Genomic DNA, 21429 nt, shown 5'->3' on the forward strand with positions numbered 1-21429 from the left:
AGGGCGGCACTCAGTGCAGAGCCCTGGCCGTGGAGGCCGCTCAAATTTGCCACTGGGCCGAGCTCCATCTGCAGCTTCTGTCGGGCAGCTCACATAGCAGGTCAGAGCAACGTGCAAGCCGATTTTCTCAGCAGGCATCAAATCGACCCGGCGGAATGGGAACTGGCAGAAGTTTTTCTTTAGATTTGTGCCAAATGGGGGACTCCTGATATGGATCTAATGGCGTCAAGTGCAAACGCCATAGTGCCTCACTCGGCAGGGTTGGATGCTCTGGCTCAACCCTTGCTCTCGGGCCTTCTGTATGTGTTCCCTCCTTGGCCCTTGATAGGTCGAGTCCTACTACGGATTTGACAGCACCGAGGTCTGGTGATTCTCATCGCTCCAGATTGGCCAAGGCGTCCGTGGTATGCGGATCTCCGCCAGATGTTGGTGGACGCTCCGGTGCATTTACCCCTGGTGTCAAACCTGTTGGTTCAGGGTCCGGTGTCTATGGAGGATCCCTGCCGATTTGGTCTTACGGCCTGGCTATTGAGAGGGCGCAATTGAGAGACAAGGGCTACTCTAATTAGGTCATCTCCACTCTCTTGTAGGCCCGCAAGCGGTCCACCTCCGCAGCTTATGCTCGGATCTGGCGCAAATTTGAGGTGGGTGTTTCAAAGGCGATCACACCCACGGGAGCTACAGTCTCAACTGTGCTGGACTTTTGCAGGAGGGCTTACAAAAAGGCCTGGCTTACAGTTCCCTGCGGGTGCAAGTGGCAGCATTATCATCCTATCGAGGGAGGGTCGCTGGCTTGTCCCTTGCTGCTCATTCGGACATTGCCAGATTTCTCAGAGGGGTGCTTAGGCTCCGTCCTCCTGTCCAGTTGCCCTGTCCGGCCTGGAACCTGGGGCTAGTGTTGAAGGCTCTCCAGGGTTCACCCTTCGAGCCGCTTAAGCGAGCTTTGGAGAAGGATGTGACTCTCAAGACAGTCTTTTTGGTGGCCATTACATTGGCTAGACGCATGTCTGAGCTGCAGGCGCTGTCCTGTCGGGACCCTTTTCTGCAATTCTCAGAGTCCGGAGTAACGGTATGTACAGTGCCTTCCTTCCTGCCTCAGGTGGTTTCAGCATTTCACCTGAACCAGCCCATTTTTCTTCCTTCCTTTTCTAGGGAAGAGTTCCCGGACTCCTTTGGGCAGTTACATCTTTTGGATGTGCGCAGGGTGCTGTTGCAGTATCTACAAATGTCAAATGACTTCAGGACTTCTGATCACTTTTTTGTCTTGTCAGGTCCGCGGCGCGGAGGCCCGGCGTCTAAGGCCACTATAGCCCATTAGCTCAAGGAAGTCATTTTTGCTGCGTATCTGCTTTCAGGTCAGTCTCCGCCTGAAGTGTTTAAGGCGCATTTCACGAGAGCCATTTCCTCCTCGTGGGCTGAAACTGGTGCACTCTCTCTTCAAGAGATCTGTAGTGCAGCTACTTGGGCTTCTCAGCTCTCTTTTGCCCCGCATTACAGGCTGGATGTTGCAGCGAAGCAGGACACTGTTTTTGGAGCTCAAGTATTGGCTCGTGGTGTGGTGTGGCCTGTTGTAGGAATTGCTTTTGTACATCCCATCAGTTAATGGATTCATCTGCTGCTGATAAGGGAAAATTAGGTTCTTATCTTGGTAATTTTCTTTCCTTTAGTCACAGCAGATGAATCCATGATCCCTCCCTGTCTTACTTTGTTGTTTGTTCAGATGTTTTATGCAGATGCGCTATAGAAGTGATTTGTAGTAGTAGAAGATATAAATCTCATTGGGAGACGTTGGAAAACAGTTATCAGAATTTCTACATAATGTTCTGCTACAGGAGGTTGAGAACCTAATTTTCCCTTTTATGCACTAAACTAAAAGTATGTCACTTTCATGTTTGGTTCTTAATACCTGTTCAGAAGGTCAGAATACCTTTTAAGCAACAAAAAACATTTATTGTTGATACATTATGGAAAAAAGTGTTTTATGAAGAAATTTTGATTGAGGTAGTAGTTCTTAAATTTTTCTTTTCAGCATGCTCCTGTTCTATTTGCAGTTGTCTTATTTTTGCTCTTGTTTCAAGTTTAGTCCAATTCATATGTTAAAATCTGAGAATCTATGAATATTAAATACATTTTATGCATATCTTGTTTTCTCATGCCTTTCGTTAACTTTCTGACAGGAACATGAATCTGAAGGTGGAAGAACGCCTTTAATGAAAGCTGCAAGAGCTGGCCATTTGTGCACTGTACAGTTTCTTATTAGTAAAGGTAATTTTGTCACACTGTTACATATTTTTTTTTTTCAAATTTCTGTATTAATCTTTTTTTTCATCCTTTAAAAAGAAACAGCAGAATTAAAATGTTTTCAAAGTGATGGTCACCTGTTTAAAGTGCTCTAAATCTTGACACAAGTTGCTATCTAGGCTCACTGTCATGTTTGAGTTCAATTTTTTGTGGATCTAGGATCTTTGAGCTGGATGCTCAGACACAGGATACTGTGTGTGTGGGAGGACTAGATCAATCAGAACTGGTCTCCTTTGGGCTTTGGTGCCATGAGCTTTAATTTGCAATTAGTGTTGATTTCTCCTCTACCTTATCCCCCCTCCCCCAGCTCATTTAACTTGCTTCATTGCTTCAACAGTCTCAACCAAGGCTCCTGCATTACACGCCCTAAATTGAGGAGCACTTTTCCAAAACTCACTCAGTCCATTTTTTGGTCAGTTTTGAGCTGTGATTAACTCATCAAATCAAGATTCATTTACTGTAGCTTATTCTTGTGCTGAAACTCATTGTTGTATAAATGAGTCCCTTTAATGAATGTAAAGTTAATATAAATTCTTTTTGCCCTGATTCAAGAAAATGTTTAATACCAACAAGAATGTTATTAGGAGGAATAGGATATCTCTTGATTTTTTTATTTTTTTTATTTTTTATGATTTGAGTCAGGTTATAAAGGAGCATTCCTCCACAACCCTCTAGACCAGTCAAGACGTGTGGGTTATGTACTCCTACCAGCAGAAGGAGACTGAGAAAACACTGAGCTTTTGAATACTGTATATATATATCCTGTGCAGTGAGACCTCAGCAGAGGTAGAAGGACGGCCTGTGCAGTCTTCAATAGTCTGGTGAGGTAGTTTTGCTAATAGGTCACGGGGAGCATTGGGCTTCCTGCCAAATCTTGAATACCCTGTACTTGTGTTTAAAAAAAAAAAAGTGCTTTGGGGCCCTGGGTCCAGTGGGACCCAGTTTTTCCCCTTGGGGGTGTCACACCTGTTTCGGGTCCCTCCCCCTGTGCTGCTCTCTATTGTTGGGCTTGTGGCAGCTTTGTGCCTCGGCTGCTTTCCTTGTTCTGTAGCCTTGAGTGCCTCACACTTCTCAGCTGCCAATTATGTTGCTGCTGCTTTAAGAGCATATATATTTATTTTACACAGAACGAACGGAAGATTCAGTTCCTTGTTATAGCGGGAGAGCAGTGCGAGTGCATTGTGCGAGTGAGATATTTTAGAGCCGTTTCGCGCAGCATTGTTTTGGCTTCTGATATGGCAGGCAAACTTAGGCGCGTGCTCGCGCCGCGGTGTAGAGATGCTGGGAGGGCAGTGTCGTCTTTGTGGCGAACCGAAGCAGTCGGCGTCAGCTCCCCCCGAGCTAACTGCGGAGGGACCAACGGTTTTGGGATTTGTTGGGACAGCGGGAGCTCCGGCAGGGTCAGCGTTGGCGGTTTTAGTTTTGGCGGGAACGACCACCATTTTGAATTCTTCGCGACCCGCAGAGTCAGCTGTTTTTGGGCCTTCTGCCCCCGTTATAAAGCTTCGAATGAGGGTCCAGGAGGGGTTGGTTTTCCCTCAGATTTTGTTTGGACCCTCTATCAAGCCTGGAAGTCGTGACCCCCCCAATTGGAGGAGGGGGCTAGTTCCACGCTGGCTAAGAGGCCACAGTTAGAGTGGTCAGACGACGGGGAGTGTTTCTCTCCTGTTGGTTCAGAAGGTGCACTTAGCTGGGGGACCCAGAGGGGTTTGAAGGCTCTCAGGATCCGGATTTCTTACTTCCTGGAGAGGATCCTTCCATAGTTAGGATTTTCCATAGGGATGAGCTTGCGGAGCTCATGGATCAGGTAACGTCCACCCTTAAGATTGAACAGCCAGAGGTGGCTTTGGGGGAGGTTAGGTGGATCCCTTGGTTAAGAGTATTCAGCAGAAAGCTCAGTCCTTTCCCGTGAACAAGGATATCCAGGATATGGTATTTCAGGAGTGGAATTCGCCGGATTCGCCATTTAAGGTTTCTAAGGCAATGGCAAGACTTTATCCTCTCCCGCAGGAGGATAAAGATTCTTTTAAGGCTCCCACTGTAGATGCTGTGGTGACGGCAGTTACTAAAGCCACGGCTATCCCGGTGGACTGCGGTACCGCTCTCCGTGACCCTCAGGTTTGGAGGCTGGAATCTTTTCTCAAGCGTAGGTTCGATTTGTCGGCTCTCGCTCTGCAGGCCTCGGTTTGTGGGAGTCTGGTAGCTCAGGCGTGTTTTTTTCTGGGCCAAGAAGCTTCTTGATGATTCGGTGGATGTTGGATCCTCGGGGGTTCATGAGTTAGCCAAATTGGAGATGGGATCGTCCTTTTTGTCTGATGTGCTTTATGATTTGTTGCGTGCGTCAGCCAAAAATATGGCTATGATTGTGGAGGCGCGTAGGGCCCTATGGTTGCAAGGTTGGGTCGCGGATGCGGCCTCTAAGGCAAAGTTGTGTTCTCTTCCCTTTAAGGGGTCTATGCTGTTTGGAGAGGATTTGGATAAATTAGTGCGAGGTCTCAGTGATGCCAAGGCCCATCAGCTGCCGGATTTTCGGCCCAAGGCCCAAGGGGTGCTTCCTCTCGAGGTCGGTTTAGGGAGGCTTGTCGGTATAGGCCAGGGAGGTCTAGTGGGATTTCTAGAGGTCGGTTCTTTCAGCACACCCAGTCCTTTCGAGGGAATCGTCACAGAGGGCGTGACTTCCGCAGGAGGACAGGTTTCGGGACGCAATTCACAATGAAGGTGTGCGGGTCCAGGCTCTGGTTAGTGTAGGGGCTCGGCTGAGTCTTTTACCAGAGCTGGGCCAGGATCACTTCGGATCAGTGGGTTCTCGAGTTGGTGAGAGACTGGTATGCACTGGAGTTCGACAGTTCGCCTCCCGAAGTGTTCCTTGAGTCCCCTTGTCGTTCAAGGCTCAAGAGAGCAGCAGTGCGGGACACTTTATGTCGCCTACTCAAACTGGGAGCAGTGGTACCTGTTCCCCCCGCTCAGCAACGCTCGGGATGCTATTTGATCTATTTTGTGGTTCCAAAGAAGGAGGATTCCTTCCGGCCTATTTTAGATCTAAAGAGAGTCAATGCAGCGCTCAAGGTTCCCTCCTTTTGCATGGAGATGTTGCGGTCGGTCATTGTCGCGGTTCAGAAGGGGGAGTTCCTAACTTCGCTGGATTTGACAGAAGCTTATCTTCACATCCCCATTCGTGCGGCTCATCAACGATTTCTTCCCTTCGCGGTCTTAGGGAAGCATTTTCAGGTCTGTGCCCTGCCTTTCGGCCTAGCGACAGCTCCCCGAACCTTTTCCAAGGTTATAGTTGTGGTGGTGGCGGCCTTGCGGAGACGGGGGATTTTGGTACACCTGTATCTGGACGATTGGCTGATTCGGGCCGAGTCCAGGACGGAAAGCGAGGTGGCTACTTCTCGAGTGGTACATTTTCTTCAGTCCCTGGGCTGGGTAGTGAATTTCAGCAAGTCATCTGGTTTCGTCGCAGTCTCTGGAGTATCTGGGGGTTCTCTTCGATACAAGGAAGGGTCGAGTATTCTTGCCGTGTCACCGGATTCGCAAGTTGCAGGGGCAGTTTTATCGGTTTTTGGCGGAATCTGCGCCGACGGCCCGGGCATACCTCCAAGTTCTGGGGATGATGGCTGCCACCATAAAGGTAGTTCCGTGGGCCCGGGCACACATGCGTCAGGTGCAGTCAGCTCTTCTCAGCCGTTGGGCACCTCTGTCGCAGGAGTTGGACATGCGACTTCAGCTGTCGGCAATCCCTCGTCTCAGTCTCCGTTGATGGCTCGATCCGGGCAATCTGGAGAAGGGAATGCCGTTGGAGCCCCCGCAGTGGGTGGCTCTCGTTACAGCCGTCAGTCTGCAAGGCTGGGGAGCTCATTGTCTCAGGTAGCTCAAGGCCAGTGGTCTCGGTTAGATGCTCAGTGGTCCATCAACCGGTTGGAAACTCGGGCCATTCGGTTGGCGCTTCAGGCCTTTCAGACTCTTCTGTTCCGCAAAGCAGTCAGGGTGCTTTGTGACAACGCCACCGCCGTAGCTTATGTCAACCGTCAGGGGGGCACAAAGAGTCAGGCGGTCGCGGAGGAGGCGGCGCAGTTGTGCCAATGGGCGGAAATTCATCTTCAGGCGCTCTCCGCGGCAGTGGCTGGATTGGACAATGTGGATGCAAACTACCTGAGCAGACATACTCTAGACCCCGGAGAGTGGTCTCTGCATCGGTCGGTGTTCAATCGCATTGTGTCGATCTGGGGACCCCCAGTGGTGGATCTGATGGCAACGGCCCGCAATGCACAAGTTCAGAGGTTTTTCAGGCACCAGAGAGATCCTCGAGCGGAGGGGATCGACGCTCTTCTGTTGCCCTGGCCGCCGGAGTTGCTGTATGTTTTTACTTCTTGGCCGTTAGTCGCACGCGTAGTTCAGCGCATCGCACGGCACTCCGGACAGGTGATATTGATAGCTTCAAACTGGCCGCGTCTGCCGTGGTATGGAGATCTAATGTGGCTGGCAGTAGCGGAGCCTCTCCCGTTGTCAGATTCAGTGGTGCTATGTCAGGGTCCGATAATTGATGCCAGATCCGGTTCTCGCTTATGGCTTGGCTCTTGAGAGGTACAGGTTGAAGAGGTTTTTCGTCCAGAGTCATCGCTACGATGTTGTGTTCGCATAGGAAATCCACTTCCTTGGCGTATGTCCGGGTCTGGAGACTCTTTGAGAATTGGTGCACAGGCTGACAGGTTCTGCCTTTTCGTGCGTCGGTGGCGGACGTATTGGAGTTTTTGCAGGATGGTATGGACAGGGGTCTGGCCTTGTTCTCTTTGAAAGTACAAGTGGCAGCTTTGTCCTGTTTTTGTGGAAAGGTTCATTGGAAGTCTTTAGCTTCTATCCCTGAAGTTGTTCGTTTTTTGAAGGGCGTTAAGTTGCGACCTTGTCGGCGGATGGTGCCTTCGTGGGATTTGAATCTCTTTTTGGATGCTTTAGTTAGGCCTCAGTTTGAGCCTTTGGTTTCGGTCTCGGATAAGGACCTCTCCTTAAAGACGGTTTTCAGCACGGAGGGTATTGGAGCGTCATGCTTTGTCTTGTAGAGAACCATTTTTGTCTTTTTCCAAGGAAAAGGTTTCGTTGCGGCCGGTGCCCTCCTTTTTGCCCAAGGTGGTTTCAAAGTTTCATGTTAAGTCATTTCTTTGCCAGTTTTGGGTGACTTAGCGGGGGATGCAGAGCAGCGTCGTCTTGCAAAGTTAGATTTCTGGAGAGTTTTGCATTGTTATATCTCCAGAACTCGGGAGTTCAGAGCCTCTGATCATTTGTTCGTCCTTCATGGTGGTGCTAAAAAGGGCGCAGCGGCTTCCAAGGCGACGATAGCAAGGTGGTTGAAGGAGGTGATTGCATCTGCTTACTTGCTAAAGGGTCGCGTGGTTCCTAAGGGGTTTTCAGCTCATTCCACCAGGGGAATGGCGGCCTCTTGGGCGGAGAATAGCATGATTTCTCCGTTAGATATTTGTCAGGCGGCGGTTTGGTCTTCGTTGCATTCTTTTGTTAAACATTATAGGATTGATGTGCATGCAAAGGAAGAGGCACGCTTTGGGGCTGCCGTTTTGACCTCTGGCCTTCGTGGATCCCGCCCGTAAGGTAATTACTGCTTTGGTATGTCCCACGCATCTTGACCGGTCTGGAGGGTCGTGGAGGAAGGTGAAATTAGATCTTACCTGCTAATTTTCTTTCCTCTAGACCCTCCAGACCGGTCAAGGCCCTGCCCTGTCTGTATTGTAGGCCAGGAGGTATGCTTTGTCTGTTGATATTTCTTGGCAGCTGTGGATTGTTGTGTCTATGGTTTCAGACTCTGTTTTACCAGTTTTTGTTGGTATGAGTCTGGAGCAGGTGTGACCGTGGTTTGGTAGTCCACCTGTGGAAGCACATAAGACAAAAGGCACAGTAAAAGAAACGAAGAAAGTTTCCAGTTGGCAGTGACCACATACAGGGTTGCTGGTTTCAGTTGATGTTTGGGTTCCAGTTAGTGTTATTTGTTCTCTGCTTTGTTAGTTTTATACTGGCTAGTGGGTGTACTGCACAGGATATATATACAGTATTCAAAAGCTCAGTGTTTTCTCAGTCTCCCTCTGCTGGTAGAAGTACATAACCCACGCGTCTTGACCGGTCTGGAGGGTCTAGAGGAAAGAAAATAGCACGTAAGATCTAATTTCACCTTTACACACCAACTCGGGAAGTCTGTTTCAGACATATAGTACTTGTTCATTAAGTGAGGAACAGAAACCCTGATTCAAGAAGTGATGGCAATTCTTTTCTTTTAACAGTGTACAGTACTGCCACCGAGCCATTAGGCTGATTCCTTTTTATCCAGTTTTGAGGGCAAGATCAAAGCAACTTGATTATCTTGCCCACATTGACAGAGGCTTTCCTGTTTCTTGAAAGCTTGAGACAAATCTTGCATACAGAGGTATTGCCTACTTTCAGATATCTTGTGTGCCTCCATTGTGCCATATGTAATATGCACAACTTGTCCATTGTATGAAAGGAAGCTAGATCAGTTAATGATACAGAAAAAAATGGACAATGTCGGTGTACCTCGGAGCAAACAGTTGATGAAAATTCCATGCAGCAACTAATAGAACATTTATGTGAAGAAAATATAAGACAAAATATCCAAACTGGGTCAGATGAAAAATAAGTCTTTATGACAGAAGAGGGAATGAGGAAGACACTATATTTCCAAACGTGCTTTTTCTGGGTTCTGGATATTGTAACAGTAGGTTACAAGTTCTCTCACCAGTCACATCTCTCTTCTTTGTCTCCTTGTTGAAAGGGAGTCAAGGTTCAGGCCACCGTAGATTCCTTGCTGGCACTCCGGACCATTGTTCCAGTTCCCCAAGCCAAATAAGAACAAGGCAGATACTCTATTTCATTGTCCCAAAGAAGGAAGGCACCTTTCATCTGGTCACACTAAGAGCAATCTCTTAGTTCAAGTGGGAGAATTTCTTACCTCCCTCAATCTCAAGGAGGCATACTTGCAAATACCCATATAGCCTAGCCGCCACATCAGAGGTTTCTACTTTTTGTGGTGCTGGGCTGTCTCTTCTAGTTCAAGACTTTGCCTGTAGCAGCCATCAGGGCAGGACCCACAGCCATCTGATGACAATGGAGGAGGCCTCCTGTATGACTTAAGTGGAGAAAATCTCTGCTTGTCAGCAGCTCACATTGTTGCATCTTTTAAATGTGGAGGTGAACTTTCTCAGCAGGCACTCGGACCTGGGAGAATGGGGACTATCCAGCCAGGAGTTTCAGCTGATAATGGACTGATGAGTTCTCCACTTTGGACGATGGTGATTCAACCATCGAAAGAACGGCTCAATTGGGGATTGATACTCTACTGAAACCCTGGCAGGAGACGCATCTACTTACGTCTTCATTACTTGGCCCATGGTAGACCATGTGTTGAAAGGGATCGCATTGCAGCAGGGTCGAATAATTCTTGTAGCCCAGATTGGCCGTGGGCGCTGTGATATGCAGACTAGATTCAGCTGCTGGACAGGGATTCTCTGTCTTCTGCGGGTACACAGCCTACTGAGTTAAGGTCCAGTGTTCATGGAGAATCTGTGCCCCTTTGGTCTTATGGCTTGGCTATTCATAGGGCTCAGTTGAGATGAATAGGTTTTTCTGATTTAGAAATTACCTTGATTCAGGTTCAGAAACACACTACATCCATGATGTATGTGAGGGAGTGGAGGATGTTCAAGGGCTGGTGTTTGGTGTCCAGAATTTCTCCTTTTTCTGCTCATATCACAAATCGTGTTTCTCCAGGCACATCTTCAGAAAAGATTGGCATTGGGTTCTCTTAAAGTTCTGGTTGTGACTTTGACCTGTTTCAGGGACTGACTACTGAAGTCATCTCTTGTGGCTAACCTGGATATCGTTCAGTGCTTATGGGTCTCCCTTTTGTACATCACGTTCAGAGTGGAATCTTAACTTAGTCTTTTGGGCTTTTCAGAAGCCTCCTTTTGAGCCACTCCGGAAGGCCGCCTTGAAAGATACTGTGCTAGAGACAGCGGTATTGGTGGCTGTTGCGTTGACACTCAGGGTTTTGGAGTTTCAGGCTCTTGTTGGGGTCCCTGTCTTGCCTTTTTGGAGGCAGGGGTCTCCGTGTGCACCATTCCTTTCTTCCAAAAGTGGTATCCAAGTTTAATGTATCTAGGCGGCTTACAATCTAATAAAGGAAAATGTGGTGAAGACCAGACATGACATGAAGGATGGTAGGGATGAACTAAAATTTCAGTTGGATAGAGTAGTATGAGTTAGTTACAAAGGAAGGTGAAATAGAAGTTATTCAGGCTTATCTTGGAAATGGAAAGCACTTGGTAGCAGAACCATAGGCATCTGTAAATAAGTTTTCAATTCAGATTTAAAGATTTCTAGTGATGTCCGATGACAGAGTGATTGTGGTAGTTTATACGAATGTATTAGGCCTTGGGCGGAGAATATTACGCTCCTGTTAGGTTTATGAAAGATTTTCCGAAATGATGGTACTACCGATTGATTTTGAGTTGAATGTGTTAAAACTCCATTTTGTCCATTTTGATGAATCAAATACCAGAAATAGTCTTATAGATGATGCGGTGGGGCAGTGGTAACCAATGAGCCGATTTCAAGAGGGGTATGACATGGTGAAATTTTCTTGCCCCAGTGATAACTTTTATGGCTGTTTTGCATTAGTTGTAACCTACATTTGTCTTTTTTTTTTTTTTTTGTCCTGAGACCTGCATAAAGTGATTTACAATAGTCTAATTTGGGTAATGATGAAGGAATGATTCAGTTTTGTGTAGAGACAGAGGATGGAGTAAGGATTTAACTGATTTAATCTGTCGGCGCCTTAAAAAAAAAAAAGCATTTCCTAACTACTGCAGAGATTTGTGGTTGGAAGGAGTAGGGTGTTATAGGATGACACCTAGAATCTTATTACTTGTTTGAGGCGTAATGGGTATGGAGCAAAGGATAGGCAGGGATAAAGTGGTGGGTTACATATTGGAAAAGATAAGATGTGATTTATCTGGGTTAAGAATTAGTCTGTTCTCTTGGACCCAGTTGGTAAGTTGTCAAAGCTATGATTTTATGTGGTGAATCATGTGAGTCATTTGGGTCGAGCATGAAGGATCTGGATATTATCCACGTGGACAAATGCTGTGAAGTCTAAAGATTGTGCAAGGGTTAATAGAGGTGCTAAAAAATATTGAAGAGTGTAGGTGATAAGATGGATCCCTTCAGGAACCCTAGTTTTAATGGGAATGGTGCTCACCTGGTGTTTTGAAAGTGAACAGTATGGGATTGATTAGAAAGGTATGCCTGAAACCATTCTAAAGTGGTCTCTTATACCAATCTGGTAGAGTCTGTCTAGTAGAATGTTGTGGTGACTATATTGAAGGCTGCTGATCCAGTGATATTAAAAGTACTGATTTGTTTTTGTCCAAATGAAAACGTGTATAGGTGGTAATGCCTAAAAGGGCAGTCTCAGTGCTATGTGTTTTCTAAATCCTGTCTTATTTGGGTGTAATGCGTTTGGTTTTTAAAAGGAAGTCTTGGATTTGTAAGTGAACTGTTATTCAGCAATCTTGCCTAAAAGTGGTATGTTGGTAATAGGACAATAGTTGCTGCTTTCTGAGGAAGGTTTAATCAACTCTTTCAACTTTGGTCTTAGGGCGTGTTTCCAAGAGTTTGGAACAAAACCAGAAGAAAGCGAAGTGGTGATCATTGATGAGATGAATGTAGCTTCACACTTTTCAATAATGTTTGTTGTGAGAGGAGGGATGTTGAAGTAGGTGAGCTAGTGGATAGCACATTCTGAATAATAGATGTGAAGTATGTATGTACAGAAGCTGATGAGAGAGTATTTGTTAAGGTAGAGATTTTCTTATTAAAGTAGGCTGCAATACTTTGGGCAGTAGATAGTGAATCTGTCATTTGCAGATGATGATGTAGTCAATGTTGTTTTTAAAATTTGAAAAAGCACAGCAGTGCTTTGCCTCAGGTACAAGCTTAGATTGTGAGCCCTCCTGGGACAGAGAAATAGCCAGTGTACCTGGATAAACAGAGAAATACAACTTTATGGTTTATAATGGGCTAGAAAACTCAGATCCTTGTTAAGTCCTGTCTGTTAGGTGTCAAAATATTCAATCATTCTGACTTCAAAGGTCTTACGTTCCTGTATTGTTTTAAAGTTACCCTTCAGTATTCTTACTGTGAAATCACTGGTGCAGTGTCCTGGTCCTGTAAAGTGTTGGCCCACAGGGGTGGGAATCTGGCACCAGCTTTCTTCATGTTGTGTCTATGTAAATTGAATCTTGTCTTAAGCATCTGGCCTGTTTCTCCAATATAGCATCCTTCGTTACATTTTTTACACTGAGTGATATATACCACATTGGAAGATGTGCATGTGAAAGATTCCTTTATGTTGATTGTTTTTCCTTTGTGAATGACTGTGGGGTCTTGTGAAATGTTTTGGCATAGCTTGCAGCTGGATATGTTACAGGGAAACATGCCCTTTTCTTTTTCAGTCTGTGTTGGGAGTTTACTTCTGTTTAAGCAACTGGATATCAGAAGTGTACCTGGGATCACTATTGAATTTTGAACTTTTGTGTGTTATGAAGTGTTCCATGTTTGAGCTTGCTCTTCTTAGTGGCAGGATGCTGAAGGATTCAAGGCTCAATTGAGAATTTTGTATCGGTGTGATTTTACTAAGATCTCTGGTCTTAGATTGTCTTCTGATGGTTTTAATAGGGATGGTTATAGGTGTGAGGGAAAAGGTTGAGTGAGTGGTCTTCAGGGGAAAAAAAACTAAATTTTTAGGAGGAGGAGAGAAGACCAAGTCTAGAGTATGACCACTGACGTGTAGGTTTGGTTATGTGCTGAATGAGATCTGAATCTGAAAATAAGGAAGAAACGTACTGCAGGTACATCAAGATGAAAGTTAAAATCACCCAAAGTGATTCGAGAGTCAGAATTAATTCAGTGGTCAGTTAGTATTGCCTGACATACTTGAAATGAATGAGAAGAGGGAGGGAGTGGGTGATAAGGAGGAAATATATTGGAGAAGCTGATTTAAGTTGGAAGCTCAGGAACTCTGTTGGTGGGTGTGAACTAGATCAAAAATCTTAGAGGTAATTGCCACCACCACAGCGATAACCCTGTTGCAAATGAAGTAAGAGTAGCCCAGGAGTATGGCTTGTTTAAGGTATGTTCAATCCACGTTTGTAAGCCATGTCTCTGTGAGACAGAGGAATTGTAGTCTATGGGCAAAAATCAAGTGCTTGTCCCTGACTAAGCGTGTATTCAGAAGACCCATTGCAAGAGGAAGTAGTGTGGGAAAAGGTGTATTATCGGAAAGTAAGTGTTCAGACGGTACATAGCTAAAATGTCTTACACTACACTCCAACCAGACACAGGTAAGTCAGCTGGGGTGATGGCACTAACCCCACCCCCCCCCCCCCCCCTCCCCAGTATACTCTGAAGTAAGCACATGGAGAAAAGGATTGTAAAAATCAGAGGGCAGAAAAAGGCTTTCAAATAAGTATGTCATGATATTGAAAAGTGCTGGTGTGCATGAAGGAGTACACAAAAAAGCAAGTCCTGTTTCCTATGCACGCTCCTTTGGCATGTGCATATGGTGTGCACCGCTAGAGAGCTTGACTTTCAAGGGGTATACCAGTGATGTCACTTCAGGGAGGCACGGATTGTCAGACTGACCTGGAGTGCAGTTCTGTCGAAGAGCCCAGAAGACTGTTAGTCACAATCAGTAACACTTAGCCGAACAGCATCAAAAACAAAGCAAAAACAGCGTGCACCACTAGGGAGCTTGGCTTCATGAGAAATGCTGGTGAAGGCACTTCCAGGAGGCACGGATCGTCAGCAAGGGGGATTGCCACATTTGCAGTGTACCTGGTGCTCAGTACTACTGAGAAGAACTTTAAAATCTTTTTGTTAGGATTTATATTGATATGGACATTTCTGTAGTTCTTCAAGAACATTCTGCAGGTCTTTAATATTTCTTTTACTTTGGTCAGCTGCAATATCCAAAATCTGTGGATCCAGTGAAGATCTATACCTCTCTGGAAGTCCTCCAACAGCACCTCTTCTGGACTCTGCATTTCATCTCCTCATCCAATCTGTGGAGCTTCCTTCCTTTCGCAGAGAGGACTAAGAGGCTCAGTATCTTCTCAATGTGCGTAGAGTCCTCATTAGATATAAGTTTTGCAAATTGGACTGTGCTTTTTGGTAAACATAGGCTTTGCCTCATGGCTTCAAAGCCCCCAATTGCTAGATGGCTGAAGGAGACTCACCTTATTTGCTTGTGCGCAAGCAGGTTCCGCAGACCTTTCGGGCTCATTCTACAATGTGTACAGTAATAACCCGGGTGGAGACTGCCTTACTGTCTCTGGCAAATATTTGCAAGATGGCGACGTGGTGAATGCTGCATACCTTTGCCAAGCATTTCAGGATGGACGTTGTGAAACGCTTGGAAGCAAGTTTTGGGGCTTTGGTTCTTGGGGTGTCGGTGGCAGGTTCCCAACCACTGTAGGGATTGGTTTTGAACATCCCACAGGTTCTGATACAGTGGGAAGCTTCCTAATGGAAGGAGAAGTTAGGTCTTACCTGATCATTTCTTTCCATTAGCCCTTCCCACTATTCCAGAGGCCTGCCTGAGGTTTGAGATGTTTAGTTGGTGTGAACTAATGGGTCAAATAACTGTCGCCTTGCATGGTGCTTCATGCGTATCCCTTGTTCTCTACAAGTTGTCCAGAGATGAGGTCCACACATTTGCTCATCTGGTTAGTGTTAGGTTAGCAAGTTGTTTAAGGTGGTTGTATTTATTCTGAGTTGTTCCTTACTGCTTGTCTATGTAAATACTGAGGAGCTGGACTGAATGCCAAGAGATGTCTTAGCTTAATTTTCAGTTCTCTATCTCCACCTGCTGGTTAATGGACACATCTATCCCACAGGTATTGGAATAGTGGGAAGGACTAATAGGAAAGAGAATTATCAGGTAAGACCTAATGTATCCTTCACCTCCAAGGCTGCTCATGCTTCAGCCAAGATCCCAAGAAGGCCTGTGTTGACAGAAGGAATTTCTTTTTAGTATTTACTTGGAATTTGAGGATTAAATGACACTGACAGCAATAAGTTTTTAAGCAGCAGTTGTATGGAACTTAAAGCATACAGAAGTTTTTCATGCCTCTCGATGCATTAAATACTCCTTCCTTAAAGTCCCCCCTCCCCCCCAATGCTGTCTGTACTAATTCATATTCAGTGCTCAGTTTGTCAACACAGGTGGATACTTGTAATTTTAAATGCAATTAAATTACCAGATTGACAGATTTTGATAATCTAATGGCCCCAGAAACATATTGATTTTTAAGACCTTACACTGATGTGGTAGAATTAATTGTTTAAAATTCTTAAGGATCCCTTGTTCAGCACTGTTACTTTAGTGCACCCTGGGCACAGCACAGTATAAAAACATTAAAACAGACAAATTTAAAGAGAGCTTTACTACTAGAAAAAAAATCTTAATTTAAAAATACAAAACTGCTACATAATTGATTTTTGATATTTTTCAGGTGCTAATATTAACAGGGCTACAGCTAATAATGATCACACAGTTGTGTCACTGGCATGTGCAGGTGGTCACCTTGCAGTTGTTGAACTGCTTTTGGCACATGGAGCTGACCCTACTCATAGGCTGAAGGTAGTATGCAGTTATATTTGTTATATATTGTGGTTTTTATTTAGGTTAATGTTTTCTTTATTTCTTCCAAATTTATTCATAAACATTGAGCTATGTATTGTTTGTTCTCCGAGGACAAGCAGGCTGCTTGTTCTCACTGATGGGTGACGTCCTCGGCAGCCCCTCCAATCGGAATCTTCCTAGCAAAGTCCTTTGCTAGCTCTCGCGCGCCCGCGCGGCCGTCTTCCCGCCCGAAACCGGCTCGAGCCGGCCAGTCTTCTTTCGTCCGCACTCGGTACGGCTGTGTTTTTTGCCGTGTTGAGCCCCGGAGAGTCGACCTCGCGCGTCCGTTATCTAATCGACGTGTTTTTTCTTCGGAAAACTTCTTTTCGTTCGGAAAGTGCTCCGGAAACCCCCTTGGGTTTCGTTTGCCCCTTCCCTTATTTCCAGTTTTTGCCCCGGTAAGTTTTCTTTCGTTGTCGGGGTAGGCCTCTTTTCGGCCTCGGTCAAGATTTTTCTCCCTTAAAGTTTTGGTGCTCCAAATTCGTCATTTCGGATTTTGACTTCGCCGGCGTGATTTTTCCGCCCATGACATCGAAGCCTTCCAGCGGCTTCAAGAAGTGCACCCAGTGCGCCCGGGTAATCTCGCTCACTGATAGGCACTCTTCGTGTCTTCAGTGTCTGGGGGCCGAGCACCGTCCCCAGAACTGTAGTCTGTGTTCCCTGTTACAAAGGCGGACTCAAGTAGCGAGATTGGCCCAGTGGAACGTTTTGTTCTCGGGCTCTTCGTCGGCATCGGCACCGGGGTCATCGTGTGCATCGACGTCATCAGCGTCCAGACCTTCTTCCTTTGCTGCCAGTGCATCGAGTGCATCGAGGCATCGGCCCTCTGCATCGGCGCCGAGACATCGGATAACTGCATCGACGTCGGTGGTACCGGGACCTCGTCTCCTGATGTCGTCGGACGGTGGTGCATCGAGTGGAGTGCAGGTGAGGGCTGTCCATTCCCCTGCTGGTGGCGGTGAGCCCTCGGGTGGGTCTCCTCCTACCCTGAGGGCTCCTGCGGTACAGCCCCCCCGAGACCGACCTCCTTCGGCCTCGGCCCCGAGGAAGCGACGGCTGGATTCTACGTCCTCCTCGTCGGTGCCGGGGAGCTCCGGTGACATGCTTCGGAAGAAGTCGAAGAAGCATCGACACCGGTCCCCTCCCCGCGTCGGCACCGAGAGCTCTGGGTCGCCGAGGGAGTCGGCACCCAGCAGGCATCGGCACCGAGAGGACCGCTCACCCTCTGTTCAGGAGGTGTCGATGCGCTCCACTCTGGACAGCCCGGAACAGCCTCCACGCCCGGAACAGGTTCTGACGTCGACGCCTGCATCGACCTCCATGCCTTTCTCTGCAGCCGCTCTGAACGAGAGCCTCCGGGCCGTTCTCCCAGAGATTCTGGGAGAGCTGTTGCGCCCTACCCCTCCGGTACCGGCGGTGCTTGCGCCTCCGGTACCGTCGAGCGTGGCGCCGGCTGGCCCATCGCCCGGGGTGAGGTCCCCGACGTCGGTACCGCGTGCGGTGCCGACTGCGGCCACCTCCCAGGAGGGCTCCCCGACTACGTCGGCGGAGGGAGCTTCGCCGATGCGGGCGAGGGAGTCTACCTCTCGACGCCCCCATCGTGGACGTGGCTCCACGGAGTCGAGCCGGGCACGGTTGCAGACGCAGGTCCGTGAACTTGTCTGACACCGAGGGTGAGGCCTCGTGGGAGGAGGAAGAAGACCCCAGATATTTCTCTGACGAGGAGTCTGAGGGTCTACCTTCTGATCCCACTCCCTCTCCTGAGAGACAGCTTTCTCCTCCCGAGAGTCTGTCTTTTGCTTCCTTTGTCCGGGAGATGTCTACGGCCATCCCCTTCCCGGTGGTTGTGGAGGACGAGCCCAGGGCTGAAATGTTTGAGCTCCTGGACTATCCTTCTCCACCTAAGGAAGCGTCCACTGTTCCCCTTGCACCATGTCCTGCAAAAAGACATTGCTTGCGAACTGGACCAAGCCACTTAAGTAATCCCCACATCCCCAAGAAGATCGAGTCCCAGTACCGGATCCATGGGGACCCAGAGCTGATGCGCACCCAGTTGCCTCACGACTCTGGAGTTGTGGATCTGGCCCTAAAGAAGGCTAAGAGTTCTAGGGAGCATGCTTCGGCGCCCCCGGGCAAAGACTCTAGAACCTTAGACTCCTTTGGGAGGAAGGCCTACCATTCCTCTATGCTCGTGGCCAAAATTCAGTCTTACCAGCTCTACACGAGCATACACATGCGGAATAATGTGCGACAGTTGGCGGGCTTGGTTGATGCTCTTCCCCCCTGAGCAAGCCAAGCCTTTTCAGGAGGTGGTCAGGCAGCTGAAGGCGTACAGAAAATTCCTGGCCAGAGGAGTTTGACACTTTTGATGTTGCGTCCAGGGCCGCTGCTCAAGGTGTGGTGATGCGCAGGCTCTCATGGCTGCGTGCCGCCGACCTGGAGAATAGAATCCAGCAGCGGATTGCGGACTCGCCTTGCCGTGCGGACAACATTTTTGGAGAAAAAGTCGAGCAGGTGGTAGAGTCTCTCCACCAGCGGGACACCGCATTCGACAAGTTCTCCCGCCGGCAGCCTTCAGCTTCTACCTCTACAGGTAGACGATTTTTCGGGGGAAGGAAGACTGTTCCCTATACTTCTGGTAAGCGTAGGTACAATCCTCCTTCCCGACAGCCTGCGGCCCAGGCTAAGCCCCAGCGCGCTCGCTCTCGTCAGCAGCGTGCGCCTCAGCAAGGCCCCGCGGCTCCCCAGCAAAAGCAAGGGGCGAGCTTTTGACTGGCTCCAGCAGAGCATAGCCGACATCCAAGTGTCAGTGTCGGGCGACCTGCCAGTCGGAGGGAGGTTGAAAGCTTTTCACCAAAGGTGGCCTCTCATAACCTCCGATCAGTGGGTTCTGCAAATAGTCCGGCAAGGATACACCCTCAATTTGGCCTCCAAACCTCCAAATTGTCCACCGGGAGCTCAGTCTTACAGCTTCCAGCACAAGCAGGTACTTGCAGAGGAACTCTCCGCCCTTCTCAGCGCCAATGCGGTCGAGCCCGTGCCATCCGGGCAAGAAGGGCTGGGATTCTATTCCAGGTACTTCCTTGTGGAAAAGAAAACAGGGGGGATGCGTCCCATCCTAGACCTAAGGGCCCTGAACAAATATCTCGTAAAAGAAAAGTTCAGGATGCTTTCCCTGGGCACCCTTCTCCCCATGATTCAGCAAAACGATTGGCTATGCTCTCTGGACTTGAAGGATGCCTACACACACATCCCGATACTGCCAGCTCACAGACAGTATCTGCGATTTCAGTTGGGCACACGCCACTTCCAGTACTGTGTGCTACCCTTTGGGCTCGCCTCTGCGCCCAGGGTGTTCACAAAGTGCCTAGCTGTAGTAGCAGCGGCACTTCGCAGGCTGGGGGTGTATGTGTTCCCATATCTCGACGATTGGCTGGTGAAGAACACATCCGAGGCAGGAGCCCTGCAGTCCATGCAGATGACTATTCGCCTCCTGGAGCTACTGGGGTTTGTGATAAATTATCCAAAGTCCCATCTTCTCCCAGTGCAGAAGCTCGAATTCATAGGAGCTCTGCTGGATTCTCGGACGGCTCGCGCCTATCTCCCAGAGGCGAGGGCCAACAACTTGACATGAGATCTGCTCAATGGACCCTAGCCTCCCAGTGGTTTCAGGCTGCTGGGGGTTTAGAAGACGTGATCCACCTGTCCACGAGTTTTCTCGAATCCCTGTATTGGTGGACAATCTGGTCCAATTTGACTCTGGGACGTCCTTTCCAAATTCCTCAGCCACAAAAAGTGCTGACAACGGATGCGTCTCTCCTGGGATGGGGAGCTCATGTCGATGGGCTTCACACCCAAGGACGCTGGTCCCTCCAGGAACGCGGTCTACAGATCAATCTCCTGGAGTTGCGAGCGATCTGGAACGCTCTGAAGGCTTTCAGAGATCGGCTGTCCCATCAAATTATCCAAATTCAGACAGACAACCAGGTTGCCATGTACTATGTCAACAAGCAGGGGGGCACCGGATCTCGCCCCCTGTGTCAGGAAGCCGTCAGCATGTGGCTCTGGGCTCGCCGTCTCGGCATGGTGCTCCAAGCCACATATCTGGCAGGCGTAAACAACAGTCTGGCCGACAGATTGAGCAGGATTATGCAACCTCACGAGTGGTCGCTCAACTCCCTAGTGGTGCGCCAGATCTTCCAAGCGTGGGGCACCCCCTTGGTGGATCTCTTCGCATCTCGAGTGAACCACAAAGTCCCTCGGTTCTGTTCCAGGCTTCAGGCCCCCGGCAGACTGGCATCGGATGCCTTCCTCCTGGATTGGGGGGAAGGCCTGCTGTATGCTTATCCTCCCATTCCTCTGGTGGGGAAGACTTTGTTGAAACTCAAACAAGACCGAGGCACCATGATTCTGATTGCTCCTTTTTGGCCGCGTCAGATCTGGTTCCCTCTTCTTCTGGAGTTATCCTCCGAAGAACCGTGGAGATTGGAGTGTTTTCCGACCCTCATCACGCAGAACGAAGGGGCTCTTCTGCATCCCAGCCTCCGGTCCCTGGCTCTCACGGCCTGGATGTTGAGAGCGTAGACTTTGCCTCTTTGGGTCTGTCAGAGGGTGTCTCCCGCGTCTTGCTTCCAGGAAAGATTCCACCAAGAGGAGTTACTTCTTTCTGTGGAGGAGGTTTGCCGTCTGGTGTGACAGCAAGGCCCTAGCTCCTCGCTCTTGTCCTACACAGACCCTGCTTGAATACCTTCTGCACTTGTCTGAGTCTGGTCTCAAGACCAACTCTGTAAGAGTTCACCTTAGCGCAATCAGTGCATACCATTACCATGTGGAAGGTAAGCCGATCTCGGGACAGCCTTTAGTTGTTCGCTTCATGAGAGGTTTGCTTTTGTCAAAGCCCCCTGTCAAGCCTCCTACAGTGTCATGGGATCTCAATGTCGTTCTCTCCCAGCTGATGAAACCTCCTTTTGAGCCACTGAATTCCTGCCATCTGAAGTACTTGACCTGGAAGGTCATTTTCTTGGTGGCAGTTACTTCAGCTCGTAGGGTCAGTGAGCTTCAGGCCCTGGTAGCCCAGGCCCCTTACACCAAATTTCATCATAACAGAGTAGTCCTCCGCACTCACCCTAAGTTCTTGCCAAAGGTCGTGTCGGAGTTCCATCTGAACCAGTCAATTGTCTTGCCAACATTCTTTCCCCGTCCTCATTCCTGCCCTGCTGAACGTCAGCTGCACACATTGGCCTGCAAGAGAGCATTGGCCTTCTACCTGGAGCGGACACAGCCCCACAGACAGTCCGCCCAATTGTTTGTTTCTTTTGATCCCAATAGGAGGGGAGTGGCTGTAGGGAAACGCACCATATCCAATT

The 21429-nt window shown here is 48.3% G+C and overlaps 1 protein-coding gene across 1 annotated transcript in view; it reads left to right on the forward strand.

The window, feature by feature from the left end:
* The window catches only part of LOC115476533 (ankyrin repeat and KH domain-containing protein 1-like), a 321971-nt gene that overhangs the window by 114360 nt on the left and 186182 nt on the right, over nucleotides 1–21429 (forward strand). Inside the window, 2 exon segments of the mRNA XM_030212956.1 lie at nucleotides 2178–2265; nucleotides 15894–16021. Coding sequence (XP_030068816.1) covers nucleotides 2178–2265; nucleotides 15894–16021 — 216 coding nt within the window.

Source organism: Microcaecilia unicolor, chromosome 8 (assembly GCF_901765095.1).
Source record: "Microcaecilia unicolor chromosome 8, aMicUni1.1, whole genome shotgun sequence".
Lineage (NCBI taxonomy): Eukaryota > Metazoa > Chordata > Amphibia > Gymnophiona > Siphonopidae > Microcaecilia > Microcaecilia unicolor.